Genomic DNA, 23008 nt, shown 5'->3' on the forward strand with positions numbered 1-23008 from the left:
ACTGCAGCATTTAACCTGCGCTGCATGCTTGACGCTTCTGCACATCGTGAGCTGAGAGCTTATTTCAACCGAGTGAGTGCTGGTGACTCCCGGAAATACGAACCAAGAGTTTTGGTGAGTTTTATTTTGTTTCTGACACTTTTGATTGAAGCTGACCGCATGTTAAAATTACAATTTTGCAAAGGGAGTCTGGTGAGTTTGGCGAAAACAATGAAAAAGCTTTTTGTGTCTAAACAAAATGTATGTAACTCTCAACTGGAAGAATCTCAGTCGATTTACACTTTCAGGGAGCAGCCCTGCCAAAGTCGCACAACAACACAAACTAACAGATCAAGGCAGCGGTAGACCAGCAACCCCTGTGTTCTCTGTGAGGTAAAATTCCTCATTTTATCCATTGAGTTTGGTTGCAAAATATCTCTCTCTCTCCAAACCAGCAGTTTCCCATCAGAAAAAAGGCTGTCTGACTGCAAAGTTAATCAGTGAAAACATCATGCACACTTAAACAGATATGGAGGTTTTTTTTTTAGGTGGACCTTTTTTAAGTGGCTGTGATAGCTTTTGTGGCTGACGCTGTCCACAGCAGTAAAATGTTTTAGCTTCCATGCTGTTACTTCTCTCTGATTCTCCAAACTGAGGGCGTGCCGACCGCCAACTATTGCAGCTAATAAACTGACTATTGACAAGTACCTCACATAACCACACATCAAATAATCCAAACTATCCCCTTAAGGGGTAAACGAGAGTTTGTGCGCACCCGCCCGCCAGGCTTCTCATTGTCCCTTTCATTTAGTCTCAGCTGGCCTGGTTGCACGGCCGATACCTCCCCCGTCTTCATCAGTTCTAAAATAGGTAGTGGAAATATGCGGTTACGCTCTGTCAGTTCATCATTAGAAAACGCCAGCTGTGCTCATGGTATACCACTTCATGATGTTCCTTTCTTAATGCTGATGGTTGTAGATGTACTGAAAGGAATAAAAAAAAAATATATAAGAAAAATAAAAATTTGTCCATAGTTTTTTCACATGAGGAAGGCTAACGCAGTCGAGGTCCATTACACTTTAGTTCCTATCAAGAAGACTGATGAAATAGAACTCCACCCTGCCTTCTTAAGTTCATAGTGCAGGGAGAAGAGATTCAGAAACCTGTACAAACAGGAAAATTTAGGCTTCATGCCCCTGAAACAGTCCTTTCTGATCACCCTTAGTGGGGCGCCGGCAGGTGATGTTTCAGAGTCACACGCTGGCAGAAGTATTAACCAGGCCTTAGTGTGTTTGCGAGGATACCTCGCTCGCTTCTCGCTATTCTTTTGGTTCTTAGTGTGCTGTCATCGCCACCGTGCTTTACTCCTCTCTCGTTTTAGCCATCATTTCAGTTCATGGCGTGCTGGCGGATTGTGTGGAAGATCCAGTCCATCTTGGTGGTCCAGCCGCCGTGGTGAGCGTCGTTCATCTGCTTCATGAAGTAGTCCAGGGCCTCCTGCTCCGACTTGTCCAAGGCCAGGGTCTTCCTGATGTAGGCGATGTCGTCAAATGACTGCAGCTCGGGCATCCCGGAGCCCAGCATCATGGAGAAGAGGTTGATGAACAGGTTGGCATGCTGCCGGATTGCCAGGTACGCCTTGTAACACATCTCCTGGAACCTGAGTGAGCAGAAGGAACGAAATTACAAAAAGGGATACAAGCATGGAAGAAAGGGAAGTCAAACTCCCATTTTGTTTTGGCAGTTTTATAAGTTGCTGATTCTTATTTTATTCCAATATTACAAATCAGGGTTTGAGTTCACATTTGTGTCACCAAAAACCAACTTTGTTTTTGACCTTTAGCGGCGTCTATCCCTGCAAACTCGTGCATCGCTGGCGTTACCTTTCAAACTCCCTGGTTTTGGTGCATTCTTGAGTTCCTTTGCTGATGACGATCAGGAAGTCCTGCGTGAGCACAAAGGGCACACGTTCTCTCTTGTAACCAAACTTCTTCTTCTTGTGGTCGAGGAAATGGCCAAAGTCTATGTGGAACAGCTGTGAAAATGAACAAAAGTAAGAAATTACACAATTATTGAAGAAAGAAAGATATGATAGATGTATAATACAGAAGGAATGTTGAGATGTAATCTTTACCTGTCCATCATCTTTGACCATGATGTTGCTGTTGTGTCTGTCGCCGATGCCCAGGATAAACGTGGCTACACAGTAGCCTGCACACGACCGTGTGAACAGATCTATGGCCTGGTCATACCTGAGAAATCAAACAAATGAAAAGTAACTTTAATCTCACAGAAAATTCAGTGACTACGGGCAACTATTCCCATTAAAACTCCAATGTCCATTGTCAATCAGGAAAATTACTTTGTCGATTAATCATTTAATTTTTCAAGCAAAAATGTCAAAAAGTTTCTAATTCCTGCTTCTTAAATGTGAAGATTTGTTGATTTTCTTTGTCATTTATGACAGTAAATGAAGAGTCTTTCAGTTTTGGACTGCTGGTTGGACAAAAAAGCCATTCTGAAGGCAACATGTTGGATTTTAATGAGCATTTTTCAAAATTTTAGACTAAACCACTGGTTTTCAAAGTGGGAGGTGGTGGGCATCGAAACAATTTCAGGGGACTCAGTGAATGGAAGTAAAAAATATTTCATATTAAAAGGTGTCAAAGGCAGGAGAACGTGCGTGGCATGCACGCTGTACAGAGTTTAGGAGCACCTTTAGAGTGCCCTGTACTCAAGTGAAAAAAAAATCTCAATTTCAGTTTTTGTTTAGCAACTTGACAGCAGACAAAGAAACTGGAGGGTCAGGTGACATCGATGCTGTGTGGACCAACTTAGTATGATTTCTTAACGTTAATTTTTACTGATACTGGCAGGTCAGTCTGAAGGTCTAGAAAATAACATTGTTGTGTGTCATTAAAATGTTAATTTATTGACCGTCCCTAAATTCACTGACAGAAGTTTCTGCAGAACTTGTTGCGTCTGATCAGATAGAGAAAAGATGAAAAAGTGACATCCTGATCAATAATGATTCAGGATTACTGCAGGACCACTGTCACACAAACGCAGCAGTTTGAACAGTTTCTGACCTGTTCATCAGAGAAAATATCTGCACTGTGGTGAAATGTGTTTACTCAATGATCTGCCAAGTACTGGCGCTCGAAAAGTGGATACTGAGGTTCGATATCCAGTCCGATTTACTTCTGTAACGCAAGTTAACTCAGCTTTCATTACAAAAACACGTTTGCCTCACGATTACTTTGATCTCGAATGCGTCGTTCCACAGTTGCTTCAAAGCAGTTGCTGATAAAAGGCAGAATAGTTTTGGCATAAAAATCTTTTTTGATGGATTTTCCAACCAGTCGGCCCACCTTTGAGTTAGATAGGCAGGGAAAACCCACACTTAGAATAGCCTAAATGTGTGTGATTTAGTTTAGATGAGATGTTTTTCTCACTTTCCCACAGTCAGAAACTTAAAAATCCCTTTGGACAAAACTTTCCTTCATGTATTTGGTGCAGCCTGAAGTTATTATTAAGCTACATTGGCTCAACTGTTGCATCTTTGGGATCAAAGAATATAATCATGAGCTCACAGACGTCTGAGAATTGAGCAAAACTTACCAAGTAAACGAAGAGGGGGGGGTCCCACAGATGTTGAAAACCCCTGGACTAAACAATGAATCCTTAAAATCAGGGCTGCAAGTAACGATTATTTTCATCATCGAGAAATCTGTTGATTATTTTCTTGATTAATCGATTAGTGGTTTTGTCTAGAAAATGTCAAAAAAATGGTGAAAAATGTTGATCACTGTTTTCCAAAACCCAAGTTAGGGTCTTCAAATGTCTTGTTTTGTCCAAAACTCAAAGATATTCACTTCGCTGTCATAGAGGAGTAAAGAAACCAGGAAATATTCACATTTAAGAAGCTTAAATCTGAGAACTCAGACATTTTTCATTAAAGAAAAACTCAAAATGATTAATCGATTATTAAAATAGTTGGCAATTAATTTAATGATCAATTAAAAACTGATTAATCGCAATCAACAGTGACAATAAAAAGGAAGACAGAGGTACGTTAGTCTTCATGTATCACTCACATCACCTCTACGCCCTGCAAAAGACCAGAAAAGCTGTAGAATTCACTGTTTGCCACTCACATCTCTCCCTTGTTCTTATCCTTGAGCCACTGATGCAGCGTGTGGCTGTTGAACTGCAGTGCCCCCTTTAGGCCTCCTTTACACTGGATCTGCATGATGGTGTGAGAGTTCCTCACCACCTCGATCAAACCCACACAGTCGCCGATGGACAGACAGCCGTACGGCAGCATCCTGGGAGAGGAAGGACAAGGAACATAAAGACGGGCAGAAATAATTAGGACAGCGGTGACGGACTTCATATTAAATGACTCGAGGTGGCTGGCAGGGGTTGCCGCTAATCTGCATTCAGGTACTGAGCGCAGAACATGAAAGCATCCGGCGCCTGTTAATGTGCACCTGCATCCTCGCTGTCATGGTGAAGTGAGGAGCCTACCTGAGATCAAGGCCTTGGTTCTGCCAGATGTTCTCCATTATCCTAATGATCTGCAGCGTCAGCATGTCCTGCCTCAGATCTGCGGAGGCACAGAGAGACAAGGGAGTGGATGACAGTGAGGTGATTATTAGCTGCTTAGCTGCTCTTTGATCAACTCCACGATGCATTATGGAGCAGAGCTGTCAGAGTCAGTTTGGTCACAGATGTTGCAGCAAAATGCATGAGCAGCAGCTGCGGTAAAGTGTGATTCAAATAACGTGACTTGTTCTTCTTGAAATCCGTGCAAAGAGCGTAGATGAGGTTGTGTTTGTGTGCTGCGATACGCCCTACAGGCTTAGACTGAAATATGCTGCATGCTCAGCAGCGAGAGAATTTTCAAATCCATGTGTGTGTGTGTGTGTGTGTTCTGATTCACGGAGGCAAGGATGGACAAACACAGATAGAGGTGGCGAGAGAGATACAAGGGGAAAAACACAGAGCAGGGTTCTCACTCTTCTCCAGAGATCGTTTTCCAGGACACTTTCAGTGATGATCTAGTTGGTATGACAGACAGAAAGCACGACATACAAACACTAATTTATTCCTCCCTTTGGGGGTCTAATTTACAAGACTCCTCTCCTTACTGTTACTTTAATGGTTGCCCTGTTTTAATGGTTGTTGTATGTATTTTTTATAGTATTCCTTCGCTGGATTTTATGTTGTTTCTTTTGGAAAGCTGTTTGTGATCTCTGCTTGGCAAATGCTATGTAAATAAAATGTATGATTATCATTAATTCATTACCTGATTTTCTTTATTCTTATGCAGTAAAGGACGAATATGTAAGAGCGAGCGAGTACTGCAGTCCAAACAGTGAATCAGAGCCACAGATTGTATATTAAATAGGTTGAAACCCTTCTTAATATACAATCTACAGTTGAAGGGACAATGAACGAGCGCTTTCTGCTGTGAAAATACACACTATAAAGTTGGAGTTAAGTGACTGCCTGCTCAATAAAAATCATAAAAGTCTACTCCTTCTACAAAATTATTAATGATGTCTTATGGCTCTTAAATAGACACTCATTTGATGAACATTCTGCATAAATATGAACTCAAAGAAATGTGAAAACAGATGCTCCTGTTGTTGGAGAAGCCATTAGCATGTTTCCTTAATCTCTGATGATATACTATGACAATTTTATGATTTCATACAGTAAATATATGATGTATTCCTCCTTCCAATTCACAGTTACTACCTGAAGACCAATAACTGAATAGCCTGACCACCAATAACACAAGCAGAAGTCTACAATTTTGTCTACTGACAAAACTAGAACAAACTTTACATTCCTAAATGTAGGATTCAAAGTTTGAGTTTTCTGCCACTGACTCTAATCAGTTCATCACACTGATATTAAGCAGAGTCTTAAACGAGGCTAATAAGTCCAGCTGTGAGCTTCGCTACAAAGGTTAAACATTTAATGTCACATTAAGATCCATTTCATCTCAACAATGAAGCACTGCATTTGAAGAGACTAAGTAAAACAGTAACGTTTGTCAGTGGTTTTTCCTCAAACTGTTCTTTCAGATTGTAATGTTTTCAGTTTTGGGGAGTTCTGACAGATTGCCCGGGAGTTCATCCTTAGTTAAAGGAAAATACCATAACGTTGAAACTATTTTCCGGAACATTTTGCTTTTTCTCTAATTTTCAATGACTGGAAACTTGGTCGACTGTTTCCCAGGTTGCCAGGACAGAGACGTAAACTCACCATCTCCATTTTTGAAGATGATTTCGTTGTTCTGAAACAGCAGCTCCGACATCATATCTGGATTTTCCCAGTTAAGCCATAGAGGTCGCTTGGCTGATGACATCATCCTGCATTCCTCCAGGCTGAAAAAGACACAAGGATGTGTTTAAAGAGGAAGAAAAAAATGATAGAAAGCAAGACAGAAAGTTCTCAGTGAATGTGCCTCTGCTCACGAACACCTCAATTGAGTCATGTGGACTGAAGTTACTGGAAAATGAGGCTTTGCTCTCAGAGCACTGAGTACATTATGTCCCTAAATCTACTTTAGGGATATAATATACACACACACACACACAGCTGACATTTTATTACATACACATTACTTTATTTTAATCCTAAGAAGAAAAAAAACAACACCTGCAGAGGAAATAGACATTAAATGCCAGCCATTTCAGAGGAGACAGAGATAGATAAGGAAGTGCGGATGTACCGGAGGTTTCCCAGCTGATGTGCTGGATTCAGCGGGGAGGTGAAGCTCTGCAGGGCGTCCATGTAATCAGGCCTTCTCATCTGCTCCACCAGGAACTTCATTTGAACCTTAAAAGAGAGACACAAATGTAGCAGTTAATAAAACACCAGTTGTAGATGCTGGAGTTATTCAGCCTGGTAAATGTACACAGAGTACAGCCTGAGTGCTGCCACTTTTCCTCAGATGATTATTATAATCGCTCCAGACTCCTTTGACGAAAACAGTCATTTTATCTTGCAAAAAAACCAAGAGTAGCTGGTCTGCCTCGATCTGCAGAGAGAAACTGACAGACGGAGGCAGCGGCAGTCCCCGTGTTCTGCGAGGGAAAATCACTTTTTTGTCAAATGAGTCTGGTAACTTTGAAGAGAGCAGCTTCAGTTTCCCATCAGGAAAAAACGCTGTCTGACGGCAAAGTCAAGCAGTGAAAATATTATAAATATAACGTACACTCAAACTGATTCAGATTTTTTTTAGATGGGTAAAATACGTTTCACTGTTGTCCCTGTCCATTTACTCCTGAGGGAGCTGTCGATCGATACATGATCTGCCACACCTGCACAGTGTTGAGAAATGATCCGAACGGTAATATAAGCTGTTTTTTAAACTTTTTTAGTACTTACGAACGTATATTTTCACTCAGATTTTTGTGGATGCTTAATGAAGCAACTTTGATAGCACATATGCGTTTTTTACTGCTTCAGGCCATATTTCCAAAAGATTCAATACCGTTAATTCAAAAATAGTGGCCTATTTTTTAAGCGAAGGCATTTATTTGAGTACAATTGTACTTTACTTTTTACCTAATTTGCCCTATTTCATAAGTAATTTCATCATATTTTAATAAGAAGCATCCCTGTGCTCTAATTCTGCATTAATTTGCTTTCGCTGCTCTTTTCACTTCCCTAGAAGGCTTTTATTGTAAAACATCTACAAGTGCTGACTTTAATTAACAGCAGATTAACAGTTTAGCACAGCAAAATACAGTCAAACAAACTTTGGTGAGGCTCGATGTACCACAGAAAGGCACACGGCCTTGGTCAGGAAACAACCTTTATATAAGTTCCAGCTTTGATTGAAGAATCTTCTGTATAAATCTGTGGCTGTTAATGTAAGGATCAATCAGTTTTTAGACGTGTCTTAACCTGGTTTGATTGAAATATATTGAGCTGCAAGCAAACTATAAAAAAAAACCTGTCTAAAGTCCGTCACTCTACTATTTTGTGGCATCTCTGCGGCCAGGTGTCATCAAGATTAAACTCAACGATTCGGAGGATCACAATTAACAGCTGCCGGCTGTCAGGTTACCTTCTGTGCCTCATCTTTCTTCTCCTGTTTGAGGAGGTCGGTGAGATTGATGAGTTTCTCCATGGCCTCCACCTGTCTGCTCAGGTGCTTCAGATACATGCCACAGGCCCGGCAGTACGACTCCAGCAGCAGGCCGAACCGTTGGCTCACTGTCTTGTTGTGCATCTCTGACCTGAAAGGAATGAAAAAAAAAAACATTTGGCGCTTCTTTGTGTCCTAATGGAAAATGTGTTCAGTCTCCACAGATGTACACTCACACACACTCACACACACAGAATCCCAAAACACTGACTGACATCGGCTGTTTTCACAGAACTTTCTTGAATTCGAAGCTATGTGGGAGCAGACAGACAAAGACTTTAACATTTCAAGTCGAATACAAACAGCCCCAAATTCCAGAAAGCAGACCTTTTTAAATCAACTCACTTTAAATGCCAGAAGAAGAAGTGTCCTATCCTCTGATTGGTTAATGCCTTTTTCAGCAGGAAGCGTGCAAGTGGGTTATCAAGGTACTGCTCATACTTTAGAACCTGGGCACAGGCACAAAAAAAGACATAAGATACCACTAAAACATTAGTTATTTGCCAGAAAAACACTGTGACGGTCTATCAAGCTGAAACATCTTATCAATGTTCATCAGTTACGTTATCTTTCCTCCAGCCTGTAGTGGTGTAGTCTGGGGTGAGATGCCAAGGTTTGGAGATAGCGGTCGTAGAGATGTCTGCCTTCTCTGCAATGTAATGGAAACAGACAGCACTCTGCTCGTGATGCTCTAAGCACCAAAAAATGCATTTGAAAAATTCTGCACCAGTGTCTCTTTCCAGAAATCATGACCCTGTTACTCAGATCTTGTTGTGAGCAGTTTCATGGAGGAACTACTTGCTTTTTACTGTAGAATCTACAGGATCTACTTTCTAGTTTCAAGTTTCAAGTGGTTGCTACTAGAAATAAAGTAGTTCCTACATGAAACCGCTCGCAACAAGGTCTGTAGATTATTTTGAGTAACTTGGTTGTGATTTCTGGAAAGAAACACTGGTGTTGAATTTTTTGAATGCATTTTTCTGGCGTTTTGAGCACCAGAAGGCAGTCATTTCTATGGCCGATATCTCCAAAACTCTGCATCTCACACCAAAACAATCGAGGTGGATGAATACCACTACAGGGCCAGCGGAAAAACATGTATTGTGTGACGAGGACAGAACGCACCTGAACCAGTTGAATGAGGTACTGTGAGAGTTTGTCATCTGTTAGGTATTTCTCAAGGCACTTTACAGCAAACTCTCTTATCATTGGATCGGGGAAGTTACAGTCCAGCAACTCCATGGCTTGTTCTGGCTTGATAGCGGGCCAGTCCTTCAGAAGGCAATACATCTGAAACGAAAAAAAAGCATACCAATGTTGGGAGAAAGCAAACATACACTAACTAAAGATACGCAATTTTAGTATCATTGTAATTTTAAACAACCCTACAATGGATGAGACGGTGTGTTTGTGTGACCTGTGGAAATATCAGCTTAGCTGCAGCATCAGTAACACTAACTTAGGTTTGGCACATGTATTTCCTCATGTGATGTCAGTCAAAATAAAATGTGCGTCAGCCACGGCTGCTGCAATGACTACCATTTTGAAATAACACGCTATTGATAAACCAACTGCTGCGGATGGCAAGCGACTGCAAAAACAACTATGATCATGTTTTTTTCCCTTCTTCCTTCTTGATTTACTCTTCAGTGCATGTTAAATGAATGAATCGATGCTTCAAAAAATATTTTATAAGCAATAGGAGGGTCAGTAACAGTTCTAGCTCATGGATGAATCAATGCTTCTTGTCTGTGACCCAACTTCAAACTCCTAAGCTGTACGTTTTGGTATGTTTTATGTTGCTTTTAGTGTTCGTTTAATAGGCTAACCTAGTGAACTTGGCATTAGCATGCTGCGCAGCTAATGCAGCTATTCCCTCAGGCTGGAGCGGTGTTGGAATAATGTTGTAATATTGACAGACAGTCAAGAGAAACTGTGTGAACGTTAAGCCTCATTTGAAGCCAACTAAATAATGAAACTAGCAGGTCAGATGCCAGTAACTGTTTTTTGAGTGTGAGCTGCATTAGCTTTGTTGTTATACAGAAGCCAGTTCTGCTCTTTGATTCTCTATGCTGGTGTGTTTGTGTTGCTGGCTGCTGTATGTAAATTTACTTGATAGACAGACCCTGAAGGTAAGGATGCAGCTACGTGTGAAAAATAAACGGTCAAAGTGCAGGAATTCATTTGCAACATTGTGTAACTATGACTAGCATCCAGCAGCTAGCTTGCTCAGACTATAAAGTTGCCTGCGGGGCAGCGAGGAGAGATCCACATAACATCAGCATAAATGAAGTGATTTGCAAGTACAAACAAAAGATTAGTGCTAAAACAACATACCGCGCTATTAAACCAACCCACAGCTCTGAAGTCAGCAGCAGAAACCTGAGCTTACCTGTGCAATCTCATCTCTGGAGTTCCATTTCACAGCAAGGAGGATCTTGGGAAGGATCTCAGGCATATTGAGGCAGTCTTGTCTAAAAGGGTTTGGGGAGAGATTAAATTAGTTAGAACTTTTATGACATCTACATCAACCTGACATAACAGCACAATGACATCTGTGTAAAATGCAGTGTTATACGTTCACACATTACCTGTGCCTCCACAGAAAGTCTTTCTCCTGCTCAGTGATTTCAGAAAGCGGGTCTCTGGTACACACCTGCCGTAGCTGCTCATTGTCGGTGTCGGTCAGGGGGTTGTCACGCGCCAGTCTGTTACTCTGTGATATCATACACAACATGCAACATGGTCTTTAAAAATAAACAGAGCACCACATGGGTTCTACAGGGACTTCATATAAAACACATACAAAGGTGATATTAAGTTACTGTCTGTGGTGTGAGTGAACTACAATGTAGACCAATCGACCAGCATCAGATATGAGACTCTGAGACGGTCAAATTTACACACATGGTTCTCACCAAAGAAGAGACAACCCATGTTGACAGCGTCTTCTCAAACATTTTCTCCTTTTGCTTTTGTTTTTTTTTAACTGTAAAGCTTCACTACAACAAGCTGTTATACTAGACCAGGCTCTGTTTTGTTTACATCTGCGTTCTCAAGAGATCACATGAGATCGTGCTCCCTCTGGCACAATAATCTTAACACTATGTGTGTGACGCACCATTATTTTCAAATCTTACAGTCAATGTTTAATTACCAACATAGAATTCAATTTTCCACTAAAGAAAAGTTACAAAAATGTAGGCAGGCAGAAGCATCAGCTGGTTGTGACCAACTGTCGAACAGAAGCTGAAAGATCAGTTCACACAAAAGTGGCAAAGTGAGTTTGTGAAGTTTGACTTTATGTGATTATTTAAATAAGACATACAACTGGAAAAGTGTCTGTTGTATGAAAACAAAAGTACAGACAGGCTATCTGTAATTTTAGAATGAACACCACCAAAATTAGGTCATTGGAAGACAGAAAGGGTTGGACAGAAACCAGACGATTTGCAATCTGTAAAGACAATCGTCTGGGAGACGAGTATCATATTTTGTTTGAATGTAAGAATGTTTCTGCCAAAGTGTTATTTTTATCACCCATCTATGTGTAAAGTAATTTTATTATTACAGCCAAAAGTTATTTGTAAACTAGGAGCTTTTTTTTGAAGAATTTCCTTTTCTAGCTCTTGGCGCTACTGTCAGCTAGCATACTACTGTTAGCATCTCACCACCAGTTCTCAGTGGAAAAACAAACAGGTACTTTTTTTTTAACGAATGTCCTTCCTTTCTTTACATAACATTTGTTTTACTTCAGCCTTGTTGTGTGTATTGTTTTGCTATTATTGCTCTGTTTGTGCTTTATACCATGTGATCACAGTCTTGAGCAAAGTTTACATTAGATTTATTCTTTTAAGGCAAATATGACTGTTAATATTCCTTTAAACAACTACCACACATATGTTTTAATAGCCAAATAAGCAGAGGTGTAGTGCTGTTTAACTACCGGAGTGCACCACAAAATGCATGCAAATATGCAGACGCATGCTTTAATTGTGTCTCGTTTAAGGTAATTTAACCACTGTCTGAGGGAGACAGTGTCTAACAGACATGTCGGACATCAAATCCATGCATGTATGCAGACGTATGCTTAAGACGCATCTCATTTCAGGTCCCTGACAGGCTCAAATTGTTTCTCCAAGTGTCTGACTACATTATGAAGAGGATTCCTACAGAGATACACCTTATTTTTCAAACTAAAACACCTCTTAGATCGCTCGTCAGAGAAAGAAAAAGTGGCTGAGCGTCTTTCCTGTGTGCCCCGGAGCACGAGTCATCATCTCTGATGTCTCATGTCTTTTCTTCATCCGGACACACAGGGGATGTGATCATATATAAGAAAACAAAAGGTTAAATGCTAATTTAACGTGGCAGAATTAAACCCTGCAGCGCTCCTTTCAGCACTGTGGATAGCGCCACTCAGCCAGACGAGCCAATCAATGTCATTCTTGCAAATCGCTGTTTAATTCAACTCTATGTGCAGCAAGCTTCAATATTAAATAGACAATAGTCACAGGTGATTTTCTTACATATGCTATTTTTATTTTTGATATTTATTTTATTTTAGATATTTTTTTTTCTATTTGGCATATTTCCCTCCGAACATTTTGACCTTTTATATTTTCATCTGCCTGCAAAAACCTGGTATATGCCAGCTAACAAGAATGAATGAAAAACCAGATTCAGCCAAAATCGGAATCAGCATGTCAGAAAACCCACAGAAATCAGAATCTACCAAGAAAATAACAACTGGTGCATCTCTAGTTCAGAATGAAAATCTGATCTGACAAGTCAAACAAAACACAGGGTGCAAAATTAACATTTTTGTCTATTGGGCAGATGTTAAAATTTTATCATGCACTCAGAAGATTTCCACTGAGTGACGCAAGTCTACCAGCCAGTTACATATTTCATCAATACTCGGCTGGCGACTGGGGCTCAGTTTGGGGCCCGGACAAAACACACACACACACACACAGAAAAACAAATGCTTGTCATCTTACCAAACCAGTGTGGCAGTAATTAAAGCCCAGTTCTCTGGATATATTCCAGTTTGCATGGTCTTCAATGGTGGTCATATCAGGGTACTTGACGGGGCAACTGAAGTGGTCAAACTCCAGCTCCAGACAAGGGGTTTCCTGCATGTTCAGAAAGCCGTGGAAGGGGAAAGGTCATTCGAAGTGATTACTGTAATCAAAGAAAGGTGTCTGTGTCAATCAGTAATTAATTAAGTGGGATAAGAGGCTTGGTTGATTAAATCGAGGCGGCTTAAATCCGGCTCTGAAACTCTACAGGTTGTCACCAGCTCGATTAAAACTGGGTCATGAGGCTTAGAGGTCAGTCGCAGACATGCATAAGGCATATCTGAAAAGCTCACAATGTTGGGAGAAAAGATTATGTCCTGCGCCGTGTTATTCTATCTTCTTAGAGTTTCGAGGTGGTACATTCTGGTCCATTTAACTGAAAAATATCCACTTTGGCAATAAGTGTATTTCAAATTCTATGATAATCCTAATTCCTTGTGGCATACAGAGTTTTGTATTTTCTTTCCAAAAACATTTTTTCTGGTTAAAGGGATAAATTAAGGGATAAAGGGATTATTTAATGTGAGTTTGTATGAGGTATTTATCTATAGTCAGTGGATTAGCTACAGTGGATACTGGTCGGGAAGCTCCCAGTTTAGAATATATAATAATATATTTAGTATATTTTCACAGTCAGACTGCTTTTTCTGACAAGAAAGCCAAATCTCACTCTCTCCCAACCAACCAAACTCCACAGGTTATTTTACCTGAACACCAGAACACAGTGAACACACTGTTAGTTTCTTTGTGTTGTTGTGTGACTTTGGTGAATCTGGACTAACTTCAAGAAAAATTCCAAGTCGCACAATAACACAAACAAGCTATGGAGTTCAGAGAGTGATATGTGGCTTATATAACAGCATTTTCCCATCAGAGAAGAGCATCTGAAGCAGTGAAAATATTCTAAATATAATGTACAATGACGACGAAAATAAAAACCCAGTCAAAGTCAGATTGTGCGCAAAATGTACATTTCATAGTCATTACAGTGAGGATTTTTTGACTCTCAAAATAAGGAGAATAAAAGCATGAGCTTGTCAAATGTAGGGTTCTGTTGGGGTTTTAACAGTACTACTACTCCGATACTGATTATTGATCCAGTACTTTAACGGTATTCATATCAGGCCTTACTTCATTACTAAACAATGTCTTTTTCAAAAATATAACACTTTAAAAAAAGAACAAATTCAGGACAGAATTAGAATTGATTATTTTTGTACCTAAATGTTGTTTCAAGAGCAGCAACAACAACTGCATAGTCGATATAAGCTCAATAATATCTCACTGTAAACAAATCTAAAATGTCAAAAAAGTAAATCATCAGTTTCCGTGCAGGTGTCCCTCTTTGCTTCCGCAAACTAGAGGCGTATAGACCAGCATCTACTAATACACTGACTATGAACAAGTATCTAATATAATCCTGCATCAAATAATCGGAACTGTCCCTTTAACTAAAAAAAATGCTTGCATGACAGAACAAAAAATACCCACGTCCATTTACACTTGAAATCTCTCCATCAAACCACCATTTTCTCTGTGAAATATGAGACACAGCAGGAAGCACAAACATAATGTCGTCATTTGCGGTTCACCTTGTTGGGGTTTGAGCCCGTGACGCCGATGGGGTTGAGCAGGTCCTCCAGGCCGTGTGGGACGGGCCATAGGTTGAGAGCCATCTTCCCTGCTACAAGCGTGTGGGTGTAGTCAAACAGGTTGATGTTGCCCCAGGCGAGAGGACAGTGCTCCTGCAGGAAAATACCAGGAAGGTGATGCATATGAAAATGATTATAGAGGCAACAGCTCGCGGCGATGAAACAGACAGGTGCAGGGCAGAATACAGGGAAGTCGTTTATTTCCTGTGCCCGACATCAACCGACTGTTAACCGCTTTTATTTGAATAAAAATCAATGTCTACATATATCAGCAAGTTAAATACGATGTTGGGACTGTTGTGTGGAACCCTACTACAGACTGCAGTTGCTCATGACATGATAGAAAAAGGCAAAGTACTGACTGACAACAAAAAAAATCTTAATTATAACTTTAAAATAGTATTTCAAAGCTAACCTCCTTAGCGCCCTTCCGTCCTTTCACAGAACAGATGGAGAGGCAGAGCCGGGCAGCACGGGGGATGTCTGGAATGTACATGTCGTAGTTCAGCCACTCGTTCCACCTGGAATAAACAAGGGAAGGAACCATTAACACAATCAATCACATAACTGAGTGACATCCCAGAGTATGGAGGGCTGCTCTTCGTGGCGTACTACCTGGGGTTCGAGCAGGGCACGCGCTGGGTGTTGACGTTGTCACACAACTGCTCTCCACCGTGGTATATCCCGGTCCTGACGTAGATCTAGAGCAGACACGAGAACAGCGCGTTTATTTCACTCGCTGCATTTCTGACAGCATGAAGCGAAGGACACTGTCCACCCCGCCTGGAATTTCATCATTTTAAGGGCAGGGCCGCTTGACTTCTGAGGCTGTCAATTTTTACACAAAGTCCAACTGGCAGAGCAGCAAGGCCGTCAAATAAAACAAAGACTTTAGGGTTAAGGATAACTTTATTTTTATTTTGTTTTTTTCCCCCACTTAGTAAATGCTAAGTACAGAGACACTGGAAATCAGTCAGGAGGTCAGACTATATAATGAGATCATATTAAATATGAGTCAGTACCTCAAAATAATGAGAAACTTTCTCAAAATAGTCACTGACTAATAATGATAAAGTTTCTCATTATTTTGAGATACCAACTCATTATTTTGACTAACTCTTATTTACAGAAAATAAGTTATTATTTTGAGATACAAAGTTGTCATGTTAACATACTAACTCATTATTTAGTTTTAGTTATTAGTGAGTTAAGATACTCAGACATTATTTGGAAATACCACCTCATTATTCTGCGATGCCAACTCATTTTGAGAAGTCATTATCATGAGATACTAAGTCATTATTTCGAGAAAATAAGGAACTATTTTGAGATACTAATTAATTTAACATATCAACGCTTACTTAGTTATACAGAGATACTGAGGCATTATTTTGAAAAGGTTTTTCATTATAATGACTTACAGGATCTTTTTTTTTGTCACCACATTGGAGGTAATGGTAGCAAACACTGTTGTAAGCAACTAGACTTGGTAGTTTCTAAAGTCAGAAAGTTTTCTGGAAGTCTTCTCATACTCCCGCACCAGTCGAAGGGTGTTTGTCCCAAAGTGCGTAGCAACGAGTCTGTGAAAATTCTGTCACCCAGGTCATGGCGTTGGCAGCAGAGGTTGTCATAGGCAACTGGACATGGTACCAGCTGGACTTACCAAGTTGCCTACGACAACCTTTGCTACGAATAGCACAACCTGGATGACTGAGAATCTTCACAGACACATTAGTGGTAATGGGTTTCCATAGAGACGAGAGAGAGGAGACAAACATATACAGTGTGGCTCTTACTGATTATCAGTTAATCGATTCTACAGTGTAACCCACAGAAATGTAGAGTAAAATCAGCTTTATGCTCAAATAAAGTTTAAATCATGTCAACACTTATGTCAATTTTCATACAAAGTTCTCAGCCTCAAACATAAAGCACCAGTGATTATTGGTGCAGCGTTTCATTTGATTTTACCCAATCCAAAACTCAACAAAAGACACGGTCTGAAAATTGTATTGGCAGGAAAGGGGCAGAAGAGAAAACAGCTAAATCAGCTTGAGCAGTGCGGGTGGGGCATCAACACCAACGAGGCCACAGGGAATATAATTTTTTAAGAGGCATGAGGCCAAACTGAAAGGTCAATTAAATTCCCGCCCTTGTGTGCACCATCTTGTAATAACCTCCAAGGTACTGCAGATTACAGTCAGAAAAGATTTTAGTCAAAGCAGAGACTCTTTAAATAAAAATAAAATAAAGTAGTCACAGCAGCACATTGATGTGTGATGTGTGACATGTGTACCTTGTCAATGTCTCTGATGTTGACATTGACGTAAGTGGCGCACAGTATCCTGATCCTCAGCGTTCCGTTGATCGTCCACAGAGACTTGGTGGCTGTTTCCCCATTCATGTAGGGCGTCGCTGTGGATATCCGCCTCGCATAAGACGGCATGGTGAAGTTGTCCATTGGCAGCTGGGAATACAGGCTGTCTTTTGCCATTAGCATCAAGTTGGGCATCCGTCCCAGCATGATACAGCTGCGCACATACTGTCGAGGACAGACAAAATGACATTTTGTAGAAGCAGCGATTGTGACATTTTGAAGCCGTTCGTGCCGTTTGACATTTTGAAGCCATTCACACAACCTCCAGGTTTTGTCAACATGTAAATTATTGGGTTTTACAGTAACAACTCAGCCACATCTGAAACAGTCAGTACTTTCTACTTATGTACCGTGATGTACAGTCTGTTTTTGAATCAGCACATTTTCCCATAAATTTAATTTCATGTCATAAATGCCATGCACATTTGAGTTGGATGATAATTTGATGTGAAGTGGATCTCTTCCCCTCTAAGCACAACAGCATCAGATGCAGCTCGCCCGAGATTAAATTAGATTACCTTGTACTGACTCAGAGGGTATTTCTCCAGTAAGTACTCGTCACAGCCGCAGACTTTGAGGATGTACTTTCCCTGATACTCCTGCACACACATCTTTAACTGCTCCTGGGAGAGCAGCATGCTACGCGTCTTCTTGCGGATGGCTTCGGCGATCACCTGCTCAGGCACATAGTCGTGGTTGATCTTCAGGGTGTACTTCTGCTTGTCATTGGTGGGTGACACAATAACCCATATTACCACGATGATTTGACCTGAGGGAAAGAGCATAAAAGAACAATCTGAAGCAATATGCTAGCATTTTTATACACGGAGAATGTGTAAACAGAAAAAATGTGAATGTTTGCATGACATATTATCCATACACAGAATCTACACTGAACATTTGCTGCTCACAGTGAAACACCTTACCTTTATCTAGCTTGTTATAGATGTGCCTGGGAAGTTCTGCGGAGGATTCTACGTTGGGAGGATATACGTACAAGGCTCTACTGTGGGGTCCGTTACTGTCTCTGAGGTCCACGGCCTCTTTGCAAACATTTAAAATGTTCCTTCTGAAGTCCTGCACCTCTGGGTCTTTCACCAAATCAAACTCACATATAGGCATTCCAATAGCAAAACCTACAAGGAAACAGAAATGCTTCATGAAAATATGTCGTTATGTCCTTTAAAGGAATAAAATGCAACAACTGTGCATCCACAAATTTAGACTGTCAGCCATAGACTGTATTTAATAGGTTGAAATCCTATTTAATATACAATCTATGGTTGAAGCAAGTTGTTTCCTCCTGCACCCTCCTCCCAAGACTTGAGGAAGCTCAGGCAGGATGCAGGAACACTGCAGGACCATAAGACGAGTGAAACATTGTAATTTAACAAGTCTTTTGCCTTTATTTAATAGGGACAGCTATAGCTATGACAGGAAAAGGGGGTAGAAAGAGGAAGATGACAAGCAGAAAATGGGCCACACGTGGGAGTTGAACTGGCAGGCGCTGCAGAGGACCAACAGCTTCAGTATATGGGGCGCACGCTCCACCAGCGGAGCTACAGGGGCTTTCCGTAATTTAACAAGTGCTCTGAAAATACACACTCTCAAGGTGGAGTTCAGTAACTCCCTGCCAGACCCCATTAGCATATTACTCACCACAACTCTTCATAAACATCTACTTCTAAAAGATTTTTAATTATTTATTAATACTGACAAAAAGATACTCAAAGGAGGACACCGCGGCTGTAATGTTTTTGTCAGAAAAGCCAGAACTGCAGCTTGGCATGTTTCCTTAATCTTTTATTTGTTACAGTAAATATACTACAGATTTCTCCTGTATCCTCAAAATGGTGATCGAGATGTTTTTAGGGCTGCACGATAAGGTAAAAAAAAAGATTTTGTAATTAAGACATCGCAAGACATTGCAATATAATTCATGATTAGTGGGATTAAAGAAAAAATATTAAAATAATGATGATGTGTCATTTGTTGGGGTCTGTACCGAACAAAGCATAAAAAGAGAAAACAAGATCCGCACACGGGAGCTCTTTTGGCGTCTGGTGTTTTGATATTTTATGATCCAGCACCCAACCCATTGGGCCTCTGGGATGTGTGTGTCTTTTTCTCACAGTGTTTTTTGTCTGCACTGAACAAACATGTTTTCCTATATGTGGAGAACACGATTTGTAGGCCAGCACATCTCTGCAGCACTACAGCATGTCTTTATAATGTTGTTTTGTCACACATCTTTCCTTAATCAAATAAAATTGCAGATTTGGATACTGCACTTCGCCATATTGTCATTTTGTTAATAGTTCAATTAAATGTGCAGCTCTAGATTTTTTGCATAACACAGTGACAATACAATATATGTGACCAAAGCCCACAGTATTATGTTAATCCTTCTCACTGACATTGCCAAGGCCAATGGTTGTTAAGAGTACATTACCATAATGTACAGTAGGTTGTTTTGTAACTAAACAATAATTCAAGAACCATACCTATCTCTCTGTTGAGAATTTTCTCTTCTCTGTTGCCTACTGGCTCAATGACTTTAAGGAAAGCCTGGAACAGCCTTAGATCGCACAACCTCCTTGTCTCATCGTAAAACTCCTCCCGCTCTGCTTCCTGGGTGACACTGACGAAGATGTAGGAGCTCTCCTCCTGCAGCAGATGGTAAAGAGGGTACTTCCTGGCCTCTTTGAAAAGCTCATGCTTGACAGTGATCAGCGTGGCCTCCCGGAGGCACTCCAACGTGAGAATCATGCCATTTGGCAGAAGGCAGTCAACCAGGATGCTGGGGGGCATCAAGTGCATCCCCCATAGTTCTCCTGAGGAGGGCCTGGGAGGCATGGTTGTGCCAGCAAATCCGCTCTTTTCAGAGCCTGGTAATTATCAGATGAGCGATGTCAACCAACTGTGAGAAAGAAGGAAACAAGATTATATAAGAACCACTGACCTGTGCACAATAACACAAAATGCTTGTGGTAAATATTTGGCTTATATGATGGTACAGCCAAATAGTGACAGTAAGGCTGCAACTAACTACATCATCATTAATCTATCAATTATTTTATAAATTACACATTTGTTGTTTGGTCCATAAAATGTTGATCAGTGTCTCCCAAAACCAAAGCTGCCATCCTCAAATGTCTTGTTTTGTCCACAACTCAAAGACATTCAGTTTACTGTCATAGAGGACGGAGGAAACCAAAAAATATTCACATTTAAGCAGATGGAAGCAGATTTTTTTCTTTAAAAATGACTCATACCATAATAGAGTGTCAAAATATTTGCTGACTAATTTAATAGTTCACAACTAATCGATTAATTTTTGCAGCTCTGAGTGACAGCATATAAAAATGCTTAATAAACACTCCGGGGTGTAACCCAATTTAACAAGGCTTGCCATAAATGTCATAAAAACTTTAGTATTTAACACGCTAATACCTATAAGACCACTGCACCATATATTGCTTTAGTGTGTTTGAGCTGGGGCTGCATGAATTGGTAAAAAAGTCACATTGCAATTATTTTGACTGAAACTGTGATTGTGATATGTGACTTGATTAGTGTAAAAGATCAGTTTTGCATTACAATTTTCATATTCACTGAAAAAACAATATTTAAATGGTGATGATGTGACATTTACTGAGGTCTATACCAAACAAACATGTTTTCTTTTATCTGGAGAACAACATTTTTTGGGACAGATCATCTATGCATTAATACAGTACCTCATTATGATGCTATGATGTTTTCTCATTCATTTTTGCTCTTTCAAAAAATTGCGACTTGGAAATTGCACTTGGCCACATTAAGATTTTATTGCAATTGCGATTAATTGTGCAGCCCTGGTCTGAGCTCACCATATTGCGCATAACAAATATGTGAAGTTGACAGACGAGTAGCAGAAACATACTCATGACAAGTTAGCTGCTTTACTTTATCTGTAACTTTCAGTAATCAAATACTTTTCTTTGTATTTATCATAAGCACCTAAAGTTGTCATCACATCAGAGACAATTAAATATGACAAAAACTTTCGATTCAGTGAGTTGATGTTAAAATAACTCATGCTAACTCAAAGAGAGCAGCAATGAACTGAATGTCGCTTGAAAGGACTTCAAAATCCTGTAAACAAACATGTTAGCCAAAAAGCATTACCAACACTTCAGTTAAATGTGGCTAACAGTGCTAAAGTTTAGCTTTTAGCCTAGTTTTGACAGTCAACCTCGACTGATTTAGGGTTTAAATGCAGCTGCCTGGTGGGTTAACGTTAGGTGTTGTTTCCTCGCTAGCTAGCTAACCATGCTAGCCAAGTTCACTAAGCAGATCAATGTCATTTATAATATGAAAACCTCGACTGATACAGGAGCTAATGTCAGTCTGGCGTTATTACAGTAAAGGGACCTGACCCGACAGTTTGTCGTGTGAGTATCTGGGAAGGTGTTGTGATTATAAGTAAAAACGAACACATGACAAAACACGAAAAAAACAAATAGAGAGCTACCTGTGTCAGATAGCTAACGCCAACCGGTTAGCCGCGAAGCTAGCAGCAGCCAGCAGCACGAACATTAGCAGCGGCTAGCTGAGCTGAGTGAATCCCATCCGTGCCCGCTCGGGAAGTCTCAAGCAGGGGAGCTAGCTCTAACGTTAGTCCATCCAAACAATGATACCGGAGGGTCCCCGCAGACCCGCTACAGTGAAGAAACAGACGCCCCTAGCTTCCGGTGATGTTGTCAATATACTGTAGCGGAATAAGTCTATAATACTTCATGATGTTCTTCATCGTGGCGTCCTGAAAATAAACAGCACAGTTTGGTAGCACGCTAGCTCCGCACGGCTAGCCTGCTGCTGCTCGAGGGCTGCTAGCAGGCTCATCATCATGGATGGACCGCCCTCCAACACACACACACACACACACACACACACTCTCTCTCTCTCTCCCTCTCTCTCTCTCTCTCTCTCTCTCTCTCTCTCTCTCTCTCTCTCTCTCTCTCTCTCTCTCTCTTCGCTCTCACACACACACAGCTGAGAGAGATGGAAGAGAAAACATTTGTCATGAGATGAGACTGGGGAATTCAGGGGAAACCGCTTGTTGTTTCACTGTTTTCTTCAAATGGTAATGAGGACAGTAAAAGAAAAAAAAAATCTCCATGCTAATGTCATAACTATGACATAAAAAGTCTAAATTCTGAGAAAGTCTCAATTGTGAGTCATAGTCAAAGTCATAATTATGAGTTAAAAAGTCAGCTTTTAATTATGACTTACCATAATCTAGGGTCTCTGTATCATAATTTAGACTTTCCGTCATAATTAGGACTGTCTCATAATTGTGACTTTTCTCTCATGACTGTAACTTTATTTTGTAATTTAGACCTACTGTCATATGACTTTTTGTCCCATAATTTTGACTGGTTGTCTAATAATGATGTTTTTTCATAATTATGACTCATAATTGTGACTTTTTAAAATAACTTTTTATCTCATAATTTAGACTTTCTATATCATAATTATGATTTTTCATGTCATAATTTAGACATTCTATCATAACTATGACTTTTTGTCGACTTGTTGTCTCATGACTGACTTTTTTCATAATTATAACTTTTTTATCTCATGATTTAGACTTTCTGTCTCAAAATTTTGACGACTAACCTAATAGTTATGACTTTTTATCTCATGATTAGAGCCTTTTATCTCATAATTTAGACTTACTGTCTCACAATTATGATAT

The 23008-nt window shown here is 40.2% G+C and overlaps 1 protein-coding gene across 1 annotated transcript; it reads right to left on the bottom strand.

Annotated features, from left to right (window-relative positions):
• LOC146317351 (phosphatidylinositol 4,5-bisphosphate 3-kinase catalytic subunit alpha isoform) lies at positions 1-22161 on the bottom strand. Its single transcript, XM_084731845.1, has 21 exons — positions 21782-22161; positions 19770-20185; positions 18192-18401; positions 17784-18034; positions 17185-17430; positions 15504-15589; positions 15304-15409; positions 14829-14981; positions 13156-13290; positions 10744-10868; positions 10545-10626; positions 9278-9442; positions 8498-8601; positions 8072-8243; positions 6728-6834; positions 6259-6380; positions 4510-4588; positions 4137-4307; positions 2114-2231; positions 1863-2014; positions 1-1639 (listed from the first exon to the last, which is right to left on the bottom strand). Exons 2-21 carry the CDS (start codon positions 20119-20121, stop codon positions 1369-1371), a joined length of 3207 nt encoding a protein of 1068 aa, XP_084587971.1. The 5' UTR covers positions 20122-20185; positions 21782-22161; the 3' UTR covers positions 1-1368.
• Positions 22162-23008: the final 847 nt, after the last annotated feature.

This window comes from Lutjanus erythropterus, chromosome 12 (assembly GCF_056507025.1).
Source record: "Lutjanus erythropterus isolate fLutEry1 chromosome 12, fLutEry1.hap2, whole genome shotgun sequence".
Taxonomy (NCBI): Eukaryota; Metazoa; Chordata; class Actinopteri; order Lutjaniformes; family Lutjanidae; genus Lutjanus; species Lutjanus erythropterus.

What these genes read in the sequence shown, in the direction of transcription:
- LOC146317351 (XM_084731845.1), bottom strand. Translation starts at nt 20,121, where the DNA reads ATGCCTCCCAGGCCCTCCTCAGGAGAACTATGGGGGATGCACTTGATG. An exon ending in CTATAACAAGCTAGATAAAG is followed by an intron (nt 18,035 to 18,191) that starts GTAAGGTGTTTC and finishes TCTTTCCCTCAG; the next exon opens with GTCAAATCATCGTGGTAATA. An exon ending in ACATCAGAGACATTGACAAG is followed by an intron (nt 15,590 to 17,184) that starts GTACACATGTCA and finishes TGTCTGCTCTAG; the next exon opens with ATCTACGTCAGGACCGGGAT.